Source organism: Gigantopelta aegis, chromosome 6 (genome assembly GCF_016097555.1).
Source record: "Gigantopelta aegis isolate Gae_Host chromosome 6, Gae_host_genome, whole genome shotgun sequence".
Taxonomy (NCBI): domain Eukaryota; kingdom Metazoa; phylum Mollusca; class Gastropoda; order Neomphalida; family Peltospiridae; genus Gigantopelta; species Gigantopelta aegis.
The window spans coordinates 17,705,461-17,721,538 of NC_054704.1; the positions used below are offsets into that span (position 1 = coordinate 17,705,461).

The 16,078-nt window shown below is 38.4% G+C and overlaps 2 protein-coding genes across 3 annotated transcripts in view; one reads left to right on the forward strand and one right to left on the reverse strand.

Annotated features, from left to right (window-relative positions):
* The first annotated feature begins 444 nt into the window (after positions 1–444).
* LOC121374901 (PAT complex subunit Asterix-like) lies at positions 445–10,380 on the forward strand. Its single transcript, XM_041502026.1, has 4 exons — positions 445–577; positions 3,900–3,999; positions 9,004–9,101; positions 9,584–10,380. The coding sequence occupies exons 1-4, from the start codon at positions 516–518 to the stop codon at positions 9,648–9,650; spliced, it is 327 nt and encodes a 108-aa protein (XP_041357960.1). The 5' UTR covers positions 445–515; the 3' UTR covers positions 9,651–10,380.
* A 669-nt stretch (positions 10,381–11,049) lies between these two features.
* LOC121374900 (TPR repeat-containing protein DDB_G0287407-like) overlaps positions 11,050–16,078 on the reverse strand; it is a 28,817-nt gene continuing 23,788 nt past the window's right edge. For both annotated transcript variants that reach the window (XM_041502025.1, XM_041502024.1), the window contains exons 21-23: positions 14,298–14,441; positions 12,671–12,751; positions 11,050–11,867 (exon numbers count right to left, since the gene is read on the reverse strand). In XM_041502025.1, the coding sequence (XP_041357959.1) occupies positions 11,115–11,867; positions 12,671–12,751; positions 14,298–14,441 (978 nt within the window). In that variant the 3' untranslated portion in view covers positions 11,050–11,114. The remainder of the gene's footprint in view (positions 11,868–12,670; positions 12,752–14,297; positions 14,442–16,078) is intronic.

Consider the following 16,078-nt stretch of genomic DNA (forward strand, 5'->3'; position numbering starts at 1 on the left):
CTCTACTATTTGTGTAACCTTCTTTAAATAAACATTATCATTATTATGACCAGGACAGATGTTATAATGATTACTTATTAATGAGAGAGCATTAAGGACCGCAAATAACAAGAGTGAATTAAATATTCTTACATCAGAAAGCAACATGTAGAAAATAGTTTTGCTAGAGCAATAAGAAAATTTGTATGAACAAAGGGGATAATTATTCTTATCAGCACATAAAATTAACTCTGACTCAGAATTCTTGAGACGAAAGCTAGCATCTATTGTCAAAGAAACTCCTATATTATATTTTTAATCAATGCTTTAATATATATTGATATAAATGAAACCAATAATCAGTTAGATCATAAGAGAAAATAACGATTTTAGTGACTTTGCATTTCTTCTTATAATAAAAATTGGGTGCTGCCAAGGATATGAGCGTAATAATACGCATAAGAACACAATTGTGACGGTGTGCCAGTCTATTGCAAAGCATTTCCGGGCATAATTGGACTTGTTTGATTAGTAGCATGTCTTCCCCTGTCTCAACAAATAACACTAATGATCCACGTAGACCAAACAAAATCACCAGGTAAATACATACACATTATATCAGAATGTAAAATCACGAATAAGGTTAATGATTGCCCGAGAACCTTATTTGGGTCTCAACTAACAGTTTTGTTATCCAGCATTTTTTGTTAATATCATTAAATATGCAAATTTTTTAAGTCAAGTTTGAAGTTAAACTAAAATTAACAGAGTGGTTTTACATTTAAAGACATCACAAAAGGACATTGATTAATTAATCATCGGCTGTTGGATGTCAAACATTTGGTAATTCTGACATGTAGTAATCAGAGGAAACCCACTACATCTTTCCTAATGCAGCAAGGGGTGGGATTTAGCTCAGTCAGTTGAGTGCTCGCTTGAGGTGCTTGTGACGCAGGATCGAACCACCTCAGTTGATCCATTCAACCGATTGGGTGTTTTTTTCCACTCCAGTCAGTGCACTACAACTGGCCAAAGGCCGTGGTTTGTGCTTTCCTGTCTCTGGGAAAGTGCACATATAAAAGATTCCTTGCAGCATGAAATTTTTTTTTAACATGTTTCCTCTAATGTCTACGTGTCAGAATTACTAAATGTTTGACATCCAATAGCTGATGATTAATAAATCAATGTGCTTTAGTGAATCAAATGATGTCGTTAAATGAAACAAACTTTAATGCAGCAAGGGATCTTTCCCACAGACGATGCAAGCATCTAAATTGAGCATTCAGCTGACAGAGCTAAATCCTGCCTTCCCCCATGCATTTACAATGCTTTGAAACACACGTTTTAAGAAAAAAAGGCCTTTGTAAATTCAGTATTGCTAGTTTCGCAGATATGCATTACTAGGTTAGTGACAAAGATGGCAGCATTCTCAAAAGTGTTTATTATTATTATTTAAATTATATTTTAGTCATGAAATTTATTACATGCAGCAGTCTTTTTAATAGTAAAGAGCAGAAAGCAAATTGTTGTGACGTCAGCAACTATACTCAAGTGAAAGAAATAATTTTTTTTTTATTTAAGGGCGCACTCAACACATTTTGGGGGCGGGATGTAGCTCGGTGGTAAGGCGTTGAATGTGTCGTTAATAGTGCTGTAATGATAAACCGGTATACCGCGATAATTGATCAGCTCGATACGAACTGTGGTACAGTTTTGCGTATCGCGATTTTTATACGCTATTTTTTTCCTTGTATCTTATTTGACTTGAAATAGGCAAACCAAACAAAAAACACATCATTTTATTAATTGGTGATGACAGGAAATGTAACAATCACGTCAAGCATAGTTGGCTTACTTGTTGGCATACAAAGTGATAGGTCGGTTATACTTGGTTCTAACTTCTAAACAAAACGTGTTAAAAGTCCATTGAAAATAACCAGTTAACGATAATTACAAATAAATGTTTTGTTACTTACACATTATCTTTCGTTGTTCATTTACTTTGGAATACGACTACGGCTATCATCTTCAAAGAAATAAACCAACAAATGAGAATCACACTTCGCTGTTTTTCACTGAACTTGGAATACTTCGACCGATCGTTCAAAATACCTCGGCTCTGGTTCGGTCGATCTGGCGAAACATTGCGACTCAATACGTACATTTCCGTGTCAAGCGAGCAGCAACAGAAAAGCCAGATAGTAAGGATTTCCGAATGTGACAATTTATGAATAGATTGACACCGTCACTCCGGTGTTCTAGTAGACTAGTATTGTGTTAAAAAATAAAAATATGGCCTAAAACATTTAGCCTGACAGTTGAAACTAATAAAGATCATTAAAAAGTTATGCCTTCTGTTTTCATTAAAAAAAAATCCCATAAATATTAAATTTAAATAATATCAACTATATTGCAATACAGTTTCTTATATCGCAATACGGTCTTGACCGTATCATTGCATCCCTAGTCGTTAAATAAAACATTTCCTTCTTCAACACATTTTATTTATGGTTATATGGCGTCAGACATATAGATAAGGACCACACAGATATTGAGAGAGGAAACCCACTCTTGCCACTTCATGGGCTACTCTTTTCAATTAGCAGCAAGGGATCTTTTATATGCACCATCCCACAAACAGGATAGTACATACCACAGCCTTTGATATACCAGTTGTGGTGCACTGGCTGGAATGAGAACTAGCCCAATGGGCACACCTTATTTTCCTTTGTACCTAGAACATTTTATACTGTCCATGGTAAAAAAATATATATCTAGTGGCTAGTTTGCCATCATGCTTTTGTATATATCCTTCCTTGTCCCAAATTTCTTAGTATATTTAATTTTATTATTATCAATATTTATTATTTGTGTTACAGCTTTCATTCATTACAATACAGGAAACTATATCCATGTACGTAACAGTAGACTTCAAGTATCCAGTTCATATACAGGGGTGCACAAAGTACTCGCCCATTCGACATGCAAGTAAAAATTCTGACAGACGAGTTAAAAAATGGAACTACTCATTCGATGGGCAATGTCTTTTTTAGGCTAATTTTTATTATTTTATTTTATAATTTTTTGCATCAAATCTGCGAATCCACATCAGTCATGCCAAAATTCCAAATCATTCAAACCATTCAAACAAATGGTTCAGAACAATGCCGAAATACACAATACATGTACCGTACTGACAATAAGTCAGTACTTCCTAGAAATGGCTGGTTTACAATGAAAATATGTTGCTGGTGTTTTGAATAGATTGTTCTGTTAAATACTTGCAGGATGTCACTTGAATTTTGTAAATCTGTATTCATGAAAAAATTGTGAAAACATTTATTGAATTGCAGGCCATAGGATTTCAAACTTCATGGGAAACACTTTTTCAGTTCTGTGCCTTGTGATCATGGAACCCATCGGAAACTGTTTTATTGTATGTGTATATATATATATATATATATATATTATTTTTGTTGAATATTCGTACTCGATACAAAAATCATGGGAAACAAAATTTTGGACCTGTGATTTTACCGACATATTATCGGTGACGATCATTTCCGTGAAATCCGAAGGCCTGGAATTGTCAATCAAGGCGTGGTGCTTGATTTTGTTTCCTACGTTATGTTGATCACTTACTAAAGGTCCTTAATGATATATCATTTGAAATGGAGACAGTGTATATTATAATATTGTTAAACAGTAATATTGTTCTATAGGCTGGTGGACTAGTAAAAATTCTGGCAGGCTAGTAAATTTTAGTTGGTTCTGGTCCGGCGGGCTAGTGAAATATGTTCTATTTCTGTACCCCTGCTTATATTTAGTAAGTTAGCAAAGATGTGTCCAATCTATTTGATCTTTGTTTTATACAATATGTTTTTAATCTACCAAAATATGATTACCTTTTGTTTTACTAGGTTCAAACCAGCAGCACCTGGTGGTTCGATGGACGACCCGACACCTGATTATATGAACCTCCTCGGAATGATATTCAGTATGTGTGGGCTCATGATGAAGGTTTGTACAAGTTGTGGAATTTCTTAGCAGATTTTGTCAACATCTTTATCAACATTAGCATTTGTCTGATGATAAACTGTAATTTTTAGAGACACTTAGTATCAGTAATGGCAACCAAAATCAGTGTTCGAGATTAAATTTCTTGGCCAGTATCCCAAATGGATACTAACATTTCAAAATCTGGTATCCCACCTGAGAATTTAGTATTATATGGCATCCCAGTGGGATACTGGGTTCTTGAAGTCTGGTATCCAAAATTAAATACTGGTATCCCCGGGATATCAGGATACCGTTAATCTCGAACACTGAAAATGTGTTTCCTATTTCACACTCACTGCCAAAAAAATAAAAAAAATTTGCTTATACACTGCCATATAAATAAAAGTGATCTTTTCCTTGGTGCTCCTAAAAAAAAAGGTGTGTTTGAATGGAAAAAATATATTGTGAACAAGAGAGTAATAGAGTTGAACTTTTTTGTTTGATTCCCTTATAGTCCAAGAGCCCAGGGTCATTTATCTGATGAAAATGACCATTTGTTTGGTGGCTAATTTTGGAAAGAGTATACCTTGGGCTATCAGAAAAGTTAATCCTTAAGTGTACCCAGTGGTGGATACGGTCACAGGGTAAGGTCAAAGGTCAAATGTCAAATAAGTGCATTTTACAAATTTTTTGAGAAATGTTTTTCAGTAACCATATTATCCACCCAAAGTAACAAAAGAGTCATTTTATGCACAAATAAATGAGTAATAAGACTCCCTACCTTTAATTTAACCTTAAAATGTGAAGAAAATCTGACAGAAAAGTGTATATCTCGTAAACCGGTAGACTTTTGCAAAAGAGGGAGTTATTTTACTGATACTTACAAGATGCTACTTTAGCATGCATATATTTATGTTCAATGCTGTCAACACGTAGAACACTAGTCAATGCAGTTTTTCAAAGAATATAGGTGACTTCCGGTGCAAACTTTGGACTATGGAAAAGGTCAATCTTGACGATTAGCCAATGGTGGACAAGCTAATGAAACAAGGTCAAATCATATACTTGAATGGCCAAAGAACCTACTCAATCCTCTTCGTCATCGTCTTCTTCATCAGAAGAGACACTGTAGGTGAGATTTTCATCATCCTCTTCTTCTTCCTCATGATCGTTGAATGAAGCATCTTCTGCCAGTTCTGTGCAAAGTTTACTTGGACTCTGTGGGCCCTCAAACCAAACAAATTCCAGTTTGTTATTGTCTGTGAGTCTCCATCCATGGCCATGTGCTGGAAATTTGATTGGATTGGATTGTCTGGCATTTTTCCATAGATGTGCAACATAGTTTGCCCTCTTTATCTTTTGTTGAAGAACATCTTTGCATGGTGGTAGGCAACAAGGGTCAGCAGATTTGATCTTCTCCATTGGCCTGTCTTCATTCCTTGGAGCATATGACTTCTTGAAGAGGACAAACCGAGCGTCATTCACATCTGTCGCTTTGTAGATCCCATACATACAGCAAACAAATTGCTCAAGAGTTGCAGAAACCTGGGGCTCAACATTTTCACTTGATCCTAGTTCAGCGAATGCTGATATGTATTCTGCATTCTTGATCATCAGTCCATAGGGTCTTGCCTTTGCTTTACGAAGGAATGCGGCCGTGTAGTCACATCCAGAGAAGGCGTGAAAGACTGGGAGTGCAGAACACACAGGTGGTGTTAGTTTCTGGGCAAGTTCTGATATGTTGATCAGGCGTCTGGTATTCCTCGAGCTGGTGCCAGTATCCATCCAGATGGTGACATTCAAATACTTCTCGTGATAGAGTAGTAGTATAAAAACATCAGTGTCGCAGCTACGAACAACAACAGTCTGTGATCTGGCTTGGCATAGTTTCCCAATGAAATCAGCATGGAAGATGATTCTGCTGTCGGCTTCTTCATGAGCACTATTCAGTTCCTTCACTTCCTGGGTTTGGATGTTTCCATCGTCGGCTTTATACAAGTAGCAACTTTCTTCGAGGCCAAAGTAGACTGTATGACCTTCTAACACTTCAACATAAGTCAAAGATGTCCATCATCTCGAAGGAAAAGCAGGAGTGCCGTTTTGAAGGATGCCGATAGAAGTGCTTGGTTGAAGTTTGCTGGTCTCCGTTGAGATGGTCCAGTAATCGTATACCTAACCTGATGGTTTCCTCTCTCTCCTCGCGTTCATACCCTTTGATGAAGGGTCCTTCGTTGTATGTATCGCAGACAATATGGACTACCTTGGAAAATGAACAGGCCTGTTGAAGTACAAGTCTTGCAATGCCACCGAAGGTTTGAGGTAGCTCTGGTAGTGTGCGCAAAAAGAACATGGCATCAAGAATGTAGACATCAACATGACCAGTTTCTGTGTTTGCAGTCCCCTCAGCTTCCAACTTCTTCATTAAGGCCGACTTATCCGTTTTGTTCATGGCTCCATTTATGTGACAAAGGGAAAGTGGCACTTCTGTGAGTGGGAAGGACAGAACGTTAGTCAAATCAAGCTTCTTTGTGGCAGTAAGAAAGAGCAATCTACCGAAGACATCACGTGTGCATCAGATTTCCTTTATCTTCTGGTCTTTTGATGAAATTCTTGTCTTTAATGCATCCCCTGTGAAGTTCTTGACCTTTCGACGCTTTATTGGCTTTTCGAAACGTTTTGGGTCAGCCTGGCACTCTGTGACAAACTCTTTATACCATTCATTCTCTTTGTCTACAACTCCAGTAAGATCATTCTGTACATCAGCAGAAGTTGCACGACCAGTTGTGAGGCAGTAAAGCTAAGGCAGGTTTTCTTGAAATGGATTCAAGGTTTCTTCCAGGCTTTTCAAGATTACTTGTAAGTCATTGTTGTCCCTTTTGATTCTGTATGGCTTTAACTCTTGCGAAATTTCCTCATTAAGAGTAAGACCAGCCATATCCAGGAGACATCCTACAATAGCTCCCCTGAAAGATCTTGTAAGCGTCCACCTTTTCCTAGCATTGACGCACTGAGTGAATGCTGCAATGCCACCATGTCTTGACGCTGCATCTTTGTTGACAGTTTGCTCGAGTGTAAGGTCTACAGCACTGCGTGAGAAATTCTTTGCTGTGCGGCGAATAGAGAGAGCTCCTCCTTCAAACATGTCACGGATCCCTTTATGAGTGTTGTCCATGTTCAACAAATGCAAGTGAAACCTTGTCATCCATCTGGCATAATTGGGGCGATGTGTGGCGAAAAAGATGGGGCACATACGACCAAGGGCGTGGATGTATAGATCGACATCATTTGTTCGGCAGGCATAATCAAGTAACAAGTACAAGTGAACCAGATCTATGTAGATTATCCAGAACATAGCTGTCTTCCCATGTTCCCCACTTCTCGTGGTGTCAGTGTACTTGTTATATCTGTCTAACAAATTGTTGCAAGCATCAGACTGAAGGACCTCTGACAGACTCGCTTCTGATGGATTCTCAGCAAAGGAATCCAGCACAGTCTTTACCTCATCAGATACAACTCCATGCAGTTCAGTAAACCGACGGAAATGCAGGATCTGCAGAGCTGTGGCAAGAAGTGGATGCAGACGTTTACAACGATTGAAATGCTTTCCGCTAAGAAAGCCACGCACAGAACCAGAGGCTAGGACGTCAACATTGCACAATATCTCAGAGGCACCTGATGAGTCAAGGAGATAACCTAATGAACCGAAATATGCCATTGTGATATGAAATGTCCCAAAGCAAATGAAGACATTATCATATTTGGGAGACTTGTGCCTGAATCTGTAGGGCTGGCTTAGCGATGGCCAGATCATAACTAACAATGGCATAAGGGTCTCCACACTCATATGCTACCTTCTGTGCTATGCGAAGTGTTTGTTGCACGACATTCAGTCTGGTTGGTGGTAGGTCTATATTTTCCATATATCCTATTACCTGCTGTGGGAGGCTATCATGGTGAACAAGGGAATTCCATCCCCTCCACATGGGCGTGTCTTTTCGTAAGAAACAGGACAACATCCATATATGGTTCATTTTCTGAATCTTCCTGAGGTTTTCTGGGGGATTAACCTCATACACCTCGAAGGAAAATGCTGACATGGATGGTTTCCTCTTGTATGGCTCAATATTCTTGCCTGGTGGGTCATATTGTCGCCTTCTTCGTTTGGAGGGGATCCATAAACTTTCGTCTTGCAGTCGTCTTTTCTGTGGGACGTTCTGAGTCTCAGTGAAGTTACCCTGTTCACGTGGCATTGTTAATTTGTTTTGATAGCAGATGCCAACAGTGTCATGGAGTGTGTCTTTCCCCCGGAGAGGGTTTCTGTTAGTTCGTCATAGTTATCAAATGCAGTTATCAAATGAAAAAGGAAGTTTAGCAACATAATATGCATGATAAAATCTCATCTTTTAAGTATCAGTAAAATAACTCCAACTTTTGCAAAAGTCTATCGGTTTACGAGATATTCGCAATTTTGTGTCAGATATTCTTCATATTTTACTGTTAAATCAAATATAGGAAGTCTGATTACTCATTTATTGTGTAATAAAATGACTCTATATTAGTTTGGGTGGGTAATATGGTTAATGAAAATCATTTTTGAATTTGTTTGTAAAATGCACTGATTTGACCTTTGACCTTGCCTCGTGACCTTATCCACCGCTGGGTACACTTAAGGATTGACTTTTCTGATTGGCCTAGGTATACTCTTTCCAAAAACAACCACCAAACAATGGTCACTTCCGTCAGATAAATGACCCCGGGCTCTTGCTCTATTAGCTCACAGTCCAAGAACCTTAAATACCAATACTGACTTATGCTGTAGTGTTCCTTTGATTTCTCTTAAAATAAAAGCAATTTTTAACTTAATTGATTTTATGTATCCGTCATACCACATGTGGACAGTCAATAAAATGAAACACAATAATAAGTAGGTGTTCTTGTAAATTATGTTCCCTTTCTAACATGGCTCTTTGCTGTTTGACTAGCCACATGTTTGTAATTCTCTTGTATTTTTGTTTGAATTTAAAGCTCAAGTGGTGTGCCTGGATAGCAGTCTATTGTTCATTTATCAGTTTCGCCAACTCACGCACATCAGAAGACACCAAACAGATGCTCAGTAGTTTTATGTAAGTCAGTCTGTTGCTTTATTTGAAATTTCCTAGAAGCCATTATGTCAGTCATCACAGGGAACTCGGATTAAAATTAACAAATTACATACATTTTGACAGAATTAAAAAATAAAGGAATGTTTATTTACTTGAACAAATTTTCAACATAATTACACGTGCATGCAATCATTATGTCATGTTACTGGGCAATATAGTTCAGTGTTATAACTTACAACTTACCACATACATTTTTTGTTTAATTAGGTGACAACAGTGGCATGTAATTGCTGGTGATTTGTAATATGATAAATAAAAATAAGCAAGATTTAATTTTTGTAGTCCTCGAGTACCCCCCCCCCCCCCCCCCCCCCCCCTTATTTTTAAAGTTTATTTTCAATTATTGCACTCTACCTAAATCCTGTGTCAGGAATTTTACTTTTCTTTTACATTGTTTGTATTTCTTTAAACATGTAAGTGTACAATATATTTTAATGTTTCAGGTTGTCTATATCAGCCGTTGTGATGTCCTATCTACAAAACCCTCAGCCAATGCAGCCTCCATGGTAACCTAGTTCATAAACAGAAGACCAGTTACAATCCTCACTTTTCTTATGGCAGTACAATTAGCATTAATGTCTGGCCACTGTGGTTCTTAGTTTGATACTGGAATCCAAGAAACTTGAATTACATTATGTGGTCAGCTATTTTACTGGCATGTTCAAAATTAAGATAACATTTGTTAATATGTATTTTCAAGATAACTGCTAGTGGTTTGGTTATTTGATTCAATACTGAGTTTGTTTTAAGCTGAACGCTACACAATTGTATTTACAGGATTAGGTTTTCACTATTCTGTTTTAATAATAATGATGATTACAACATAGTTTGTTTTATTAATCTGTTTTTAATCTATATATATAGAAACCACTATTCCAGGCTTTCTCAAATTATTGTTAAATTTTGGTTTGGGATGCACAACATTGTTTAGGTGTATGTTAACTGAACTACCAGTAAACAAAATGTACATAAAGAACCTGTCATCATTACATTAACTCGTTTTATTCAGAAGAAAGGGATCATTATATGCAATTTTCTCTGCCTTCAGTTTGATGTACCAGTCATGAAGCTGTGCTTTTGAGACTAAAAATACCAAACAAGTAACAAAAATGGTAGATATTGTTTCTTCTTGTAAATTATCATTGACATAGAGTACATAATGATGGATGAATATGATTGAATGGCATTGCAGGTACTGTTTTATTTTAATATTTTATGAAAGTAAACCAGTTGTGATGTATGTCATGGTGTTGTTGTTTTTATTTGGTTGTCTCAGCAGTCATCAAGAGGCTTGGATCCTATGGTCCTATAATCAAAACACTTGAGGCAAAAAAATTATATTGGCGAATTGCTCATAGATGACTCGCAGGGCTTCTAGATTATGGTAGCCCCATTCCCATAGCTAGTGATATTCAGTTTTGGGCTAGTAAATAATTACTTTAACTAGCCAGATGACTAGTGGAAAAAACCTTTGTCAGATGCTTCATTTAAGTTTTATTTTGTAAATATGAATATTCTGCCCACTTTTCCCACCCCCAATCTAAGGGGTTTTAAGCTCTATCTCCCTCTTTAGGTGACGTATCTGATTATTACTATTAGTAAAAATTGTATCTATTTAAAGTAGGGCTAGTGGATTTTTTAAAATTCTATAAGCCCTGGACGAGTCCCTTTTTTATGCTTACAATTTGTACAGTCCCGGTCAAGAAATTCATGTGGTCAGTGTGGGGAAACCCTGGTGATAGCTCTCCCAACTGAGCTAGATCACACTCTGCTATGGTAGAGCTGAAGAAGATTGTACATCTTATTTCAAGTCATGTAATCTGTTCCGACTCTGCCTTCAGTAGGTCAGCTACCATATGACCTGTCTTATACAAGCCACTTCATGCCAGTGAGAAAAAGAACACTGATATTTATCATAAATAGTTAAATTTATTATTTTTACATTTTTTGTCACACCTATTCTCTCGCACTGTCTCATATTTCATGATCACTGTCACTTGCATATCGGTTGTCAATATCCCTTGACACCAGTTCCACAATGTCATTATCATCATTGTCATCATCACCTAAATGAATATTAAACTCTTCAATCACAGGGCCATTGTCCACATGAAGAATATATTGCTCATCGTAGTCCTCGAAATTATCGTCGTACAAATTCTCACTGTCCGTATGTTCCTCATTTATCGAAATCCGATCCTCCTCTTCTGTGAAATATCCGTTCATCAAAACCTGATTATTTTCATCATCTGAGAGATCGTCGTCCATCAGAATCTGGTCACCTACTGACACATTGTTCGTTTCATCGTTATTACTGGTACCATTGTTCACTTCATCGTCCGAGTGTATAACCAAATGGCCTTCTGTCGGGTAATGAGATTCCTCAAATCCGTGTTCAGCGTCCGGATTCTCCTCCTCCTCCCAGTCCTCGGACTCCAGATGATTGTCCTCTTCCTCCTCCTGTCTCTCACTGTCCCATTCCCCCAGCTCCTGGGCTATCCGTTTGTATCGCGTCTCACGTAACACACCTTTCGCTCGCAGAGTCTTGGGGTGTTCCGGGCCCAGTATCTCTTCGCTGACTTTGGCCCACTTTTTGAAGTATTCGTAAGCCTTTTTGTAGTCATTGTTGTCTTCATAGACAATACCAATGTTAATATACAGTCTGGAAGTGAGAATGTGTAGTTCACCGTACATCTGCATACACAGATCCATCGCCTCGTTATACAGCTGAAATTAAAATATGAGATATTTTCTTACAGCAATATTCGAACCAAATTGCACGTATTTACAAGTGCTAGCTTAATAACATGCTTAAATTATTAACAAGGATACCTACTGTTATAGTTTCGCTTTGGCATTCATCTTTCTTGTAGCACAATTTTGCTTTCATATGAAGCCTCAACGGACCCAAATGGACACTTAAATATACTGATGGAAAGAAATGAAGGAACCACGTGAGTAGTAACATCAAATGTTGACTACAACCAAAATCCTCGTCCACAAGTATCTGGAAGTTAACCGTGTTACTGGACATCAACCACACAGTACTGACATGCAGTGCCACAATATATCTCTGTAGTTTATACAGACATAACTACGGACATAACTACTCCAGTAGTGAATTACATTTGGTCTCGAACACCATTCGTTCCCTTATTTATTCCCGTATATAAAAATGTATGCACAAGAACTAAATTTAGATGATACACTAATGACCATGTATTAGCAATCCATGTGGATGTGTTAATTATTAGTGTATTATTTGCTACAGGAATGGAGAGCAACTTGGTTGCAGGCACAAACACACTAATGTGACATACAAACAAGAATTCTGCATAACTAAATGTCTCGCCTATCATGAACATTTTCGGTACACTGTGATAGGTGGAACTACAAACCATGTTTTATTGACCTACAACTCGGTAGTCTTTGTGAGAAACTGATCTAAACATGAAATTTTTAGCACAAAAGTTGATGCTGCCACTGTCGTCAGAAAGACCATACCTATATCTCGCCTTTTAACTTCTCACCTTTAACTGCTCCATGCTTCCTCTTGGAGCCAGGACACCTTTTGTCATGAGAGCCTCCGCATAATGTCCCATGTCATTCAGCTGGAGAGAACAAGACAAGTACAGATCATAGAAAAAAAAAAAAAAAAATAAATATATATATATAGTCGAACCTGTACATAACGGTCACCTGCCTATAACGGCCACTATAATCCCCTCCAATACATTTCCTTCCTTATTTGACCTGTCTTTAACGGCCAGCAGTCACTATTTTTCACCCAAAATCACAGGTTGAACCTGCTGTAACGGTCACAAGATGATCATCATGAAGACATTTTTTGGTTTATTTCTTGACCCTGGTTATGTCTTTACTTTTTCCATCATCTTAAAAATTATAAATTAAATATGTTTATATGGCCATGTCTGTAGCTTTGGGTTTATTTTCCATCAAAGTAAAGTTTCATTGTAATTCTCTGATCGTAATTGAAAAATAAACGGGTACTCAATAACTTCCGTGACACGCAGTTACTGGTGATGTAATTCGATTGGTTCTCAGCATCCTTACTGAACAGTAGACGACTTCCCATTGGCTGTACATAATGTCACCTGTATCTATGGTCACTCTATTGAGTCTCAAGAAACAAAACAAATGCGGCGTTATGTTAGGTGTCTGATTGTTTCTAGCCAGACATGATTGGTAAATAAACATGAACTGCTGAAGGCTGCGGTCATTAAATATGTCCCATGTTTGGATTATTTAATGACGTACGATCTTATTCAGCTGTAATCAACGGTCATACTCCACTGAGGGATTAGCAGTGACATGAAACAAACAAATGAGTTACATATGCCACAAGGGTAATAACTTTCAATTAAACAAAATAACTTCTGCAAGTCAATGTCAGTGTTTGCGAAATCTATTAACAAATATGTTTGCATGTAAAATGCCACCGAAAAAAATCATACTGCTTTAACAGAGAATCGGCTTTATTAACAAATCTGACAAAGGCAATTTAAGTGCGTGAAAGATCGCCGATCATTTTGGTGTAGGACGTTCTCAGATTAATTCTATTTGAAAATGGAAAGCTGATGTTCTGGCCAATTTTGACAATAATGTTTCAGCCGAAAGATAAAGGCAGAAGAAAGCAACAGGCAATGGTGACATAAACAAGCTAGTGTGGGAATGGTTTAAAAATGCGACAGTTGTAATATGTCTTAATATATGGGTTCTAATTTTGAACCTGTATATACGGGTCACCTGTCTATAACGACCACTTTTGTCAGGTCGCTTGGGTGGCCGTTATATTCAGGTTTGACTATATATATATATATATAAACAAGAAATCATTTAACTTTTAAGTATCAGTTTACAGTCCATTTTTTTGTGACACAAGTTGAAGATTACCGGAAGAAGTTAAAAAAAGTTGAATAAGTTGGTATCTACTAAAAAAAGATTTTAATTTATCTGAACCCAAAATATAACTTATTTTTAATACAATATTCAAACCTATGCTCAGGGAAAAATACAGTATGAAAGACATGCTTCACTTAAGAAGCTTCTTTTTTGCTAGTTACAATGTTATTTTTAGCAACGTATGTTTTTTAATATACAAAGAAAAACTTCAGATCAGATAGCAGATTGTCTTACCTCTTGAAATATTTTAATAGCCTTGTCAATGTACTTATTGCCCTCTGCCAGGGCCTCGCTTCCTGACAATTCGGCACCCCCTCCACAAGCCTCCCAACTCTCCATGTTGAAGGCCAACTTCATCAAACTCATGGCCAGTTTGAACTAAAATAAACAAAAATAATAAATAAATGAACAAAAACATTAATCCAATTAAGTCGAAAAAGGATTATTAGAATACTAGTAACTTGGTAGTCCTGTTTTATACAAACTGGAGAAAACTTGAGTGTTTTTTCTTTTATAGATACATTACCTGTCCTCAAACAAGTGCACCTCCCCCCCACGCAAGTGGTCTGGTCCGAACATCCCAACAGCCAATGGGATGGCCTAAATTCTTCTACTGCATACTGCTCTCTAGTTCCGGTCACATGACTGTGACTTCCTTCTTTTTCCCTGAGCGCATCGCACGGAGAACAGGAAGCGGGGAGGCCCGGGCGGGATGAATCTTGAGGACAGGTAATGTATCTATAAAAGAGAAAACACTCAAGTTTTCACCATTTCTATAGACATTACCTGTCCTCAAACAAGTGCAGCATTCAACAGATGGTGGTGGGTGCCGAGATCCGTAGATGCTTGTGATAACTCAACCGGAAAGAGGCTGACTAGTGGAAGAATAAGGCCAACCTTGGTAAGCCCTCCTCCTAGGGATGCCCGTCACAGACCAATGCAGGTGATGTTAGTAACAACAACCAGAATGGTGGCATCCATCAGCAGTGGCAGGTACGGCTCCTAGAACACATGGACCAGGAGGCGGAAGCCACATCTCATGCTGGTTCTGACAGGGTGGGAAGACGTAGCCACCAGGGATGCAGGTGTTAGGTAACCCTCACGTATTGAAGTGTTATAGTTTTTCAATAACAAGCGACAACCTAATGAGGTGCATCCGTCCCCCCCGAGTGTTTTCTGTCTAGTACACCAAAGAACTGTTCGTTCAATAACGACTACAAATAACCACATGCAGTGCAGGGTAAAGGTCATCGAGACAAAAGTTCCGGCACCAGTGCGTGAACTGTGCAAAAGAACAAGTCTAAGCAATCCTCACCTGTCGATTCGGTGGACATCTCGGTATGCAGCCCAGAATCAGACAGACATCAACGGCGACGAGGACGGCTTGTATTCAACAGAGTCTGTGCAGCAACAACCGGACCCAGATGATGGAACCCCTCAACGTCTTCTGTGGAGACATCCCTCAGATAATAGTTGGCGAAGATGGAGTCCGTAGCCCAGAAACAGCCAGTGATGATGTGCTGAATGGATGTGTTGCAGTGCAGGGACATCGTGGCGGCCAAGGCACGGAGTTCATGCGGATTGGAAGCAGACGGAGCAGGTAAACCCTCCTTCTGATAGGTGGTCAGGATAGAAGACCGGATCCAGGTGGCCACCGTGTTCTTGGTAATATCCCTCAACCGACTCTGGTTACAGGAGAGGAAAAGTCTTTTGCGATGTTGTCGAAAAGATCTGGTCCTCTCGATGTACTGGTGCAGGGCTCTAACAGGGCACAACGCCAAGTCCTCAACGTCCGCCGGACCAACGATAGAGGAGAGGGCCTGCACAACATACGAGCGAGGCGCTTGGTCTGGTAACTGATTCTTTGCAACAAAGTTCATGAGTAACCCCAAGTTGACTGCACGCCGATCTCGGTGAAAACGTACCAAGTCTACATCAAGAGCATGGAGTTCTGAGACATGGGCAGCCGTGGCGAAACCGAGTAAAAACACCGTCTTTCGCGTCAAATCTTGCAG

Coding starts and splice junctions, on each gene's coding strand:
- LOC121374901 (XM_041502026.1), top strand. CDS start 516: ATGTCTTCCCCTGTCTCAACAAATAACACTAATGATCCACGTAGACCA. Junction 578..3,899: donor AGACCAAACAAAATCACCAG/GTAAATACATAC, acceptor TTGTTTTACTAG/GTTCAAACCAGCAGCACCTG. Junction 9,102..9,583: donor CAGATGCTCAGTAGTTTTAT/GTAAGTCAGTCT, acceptor TTAATGTTTCAG/GTTGTCTATATCAGCCGTTG.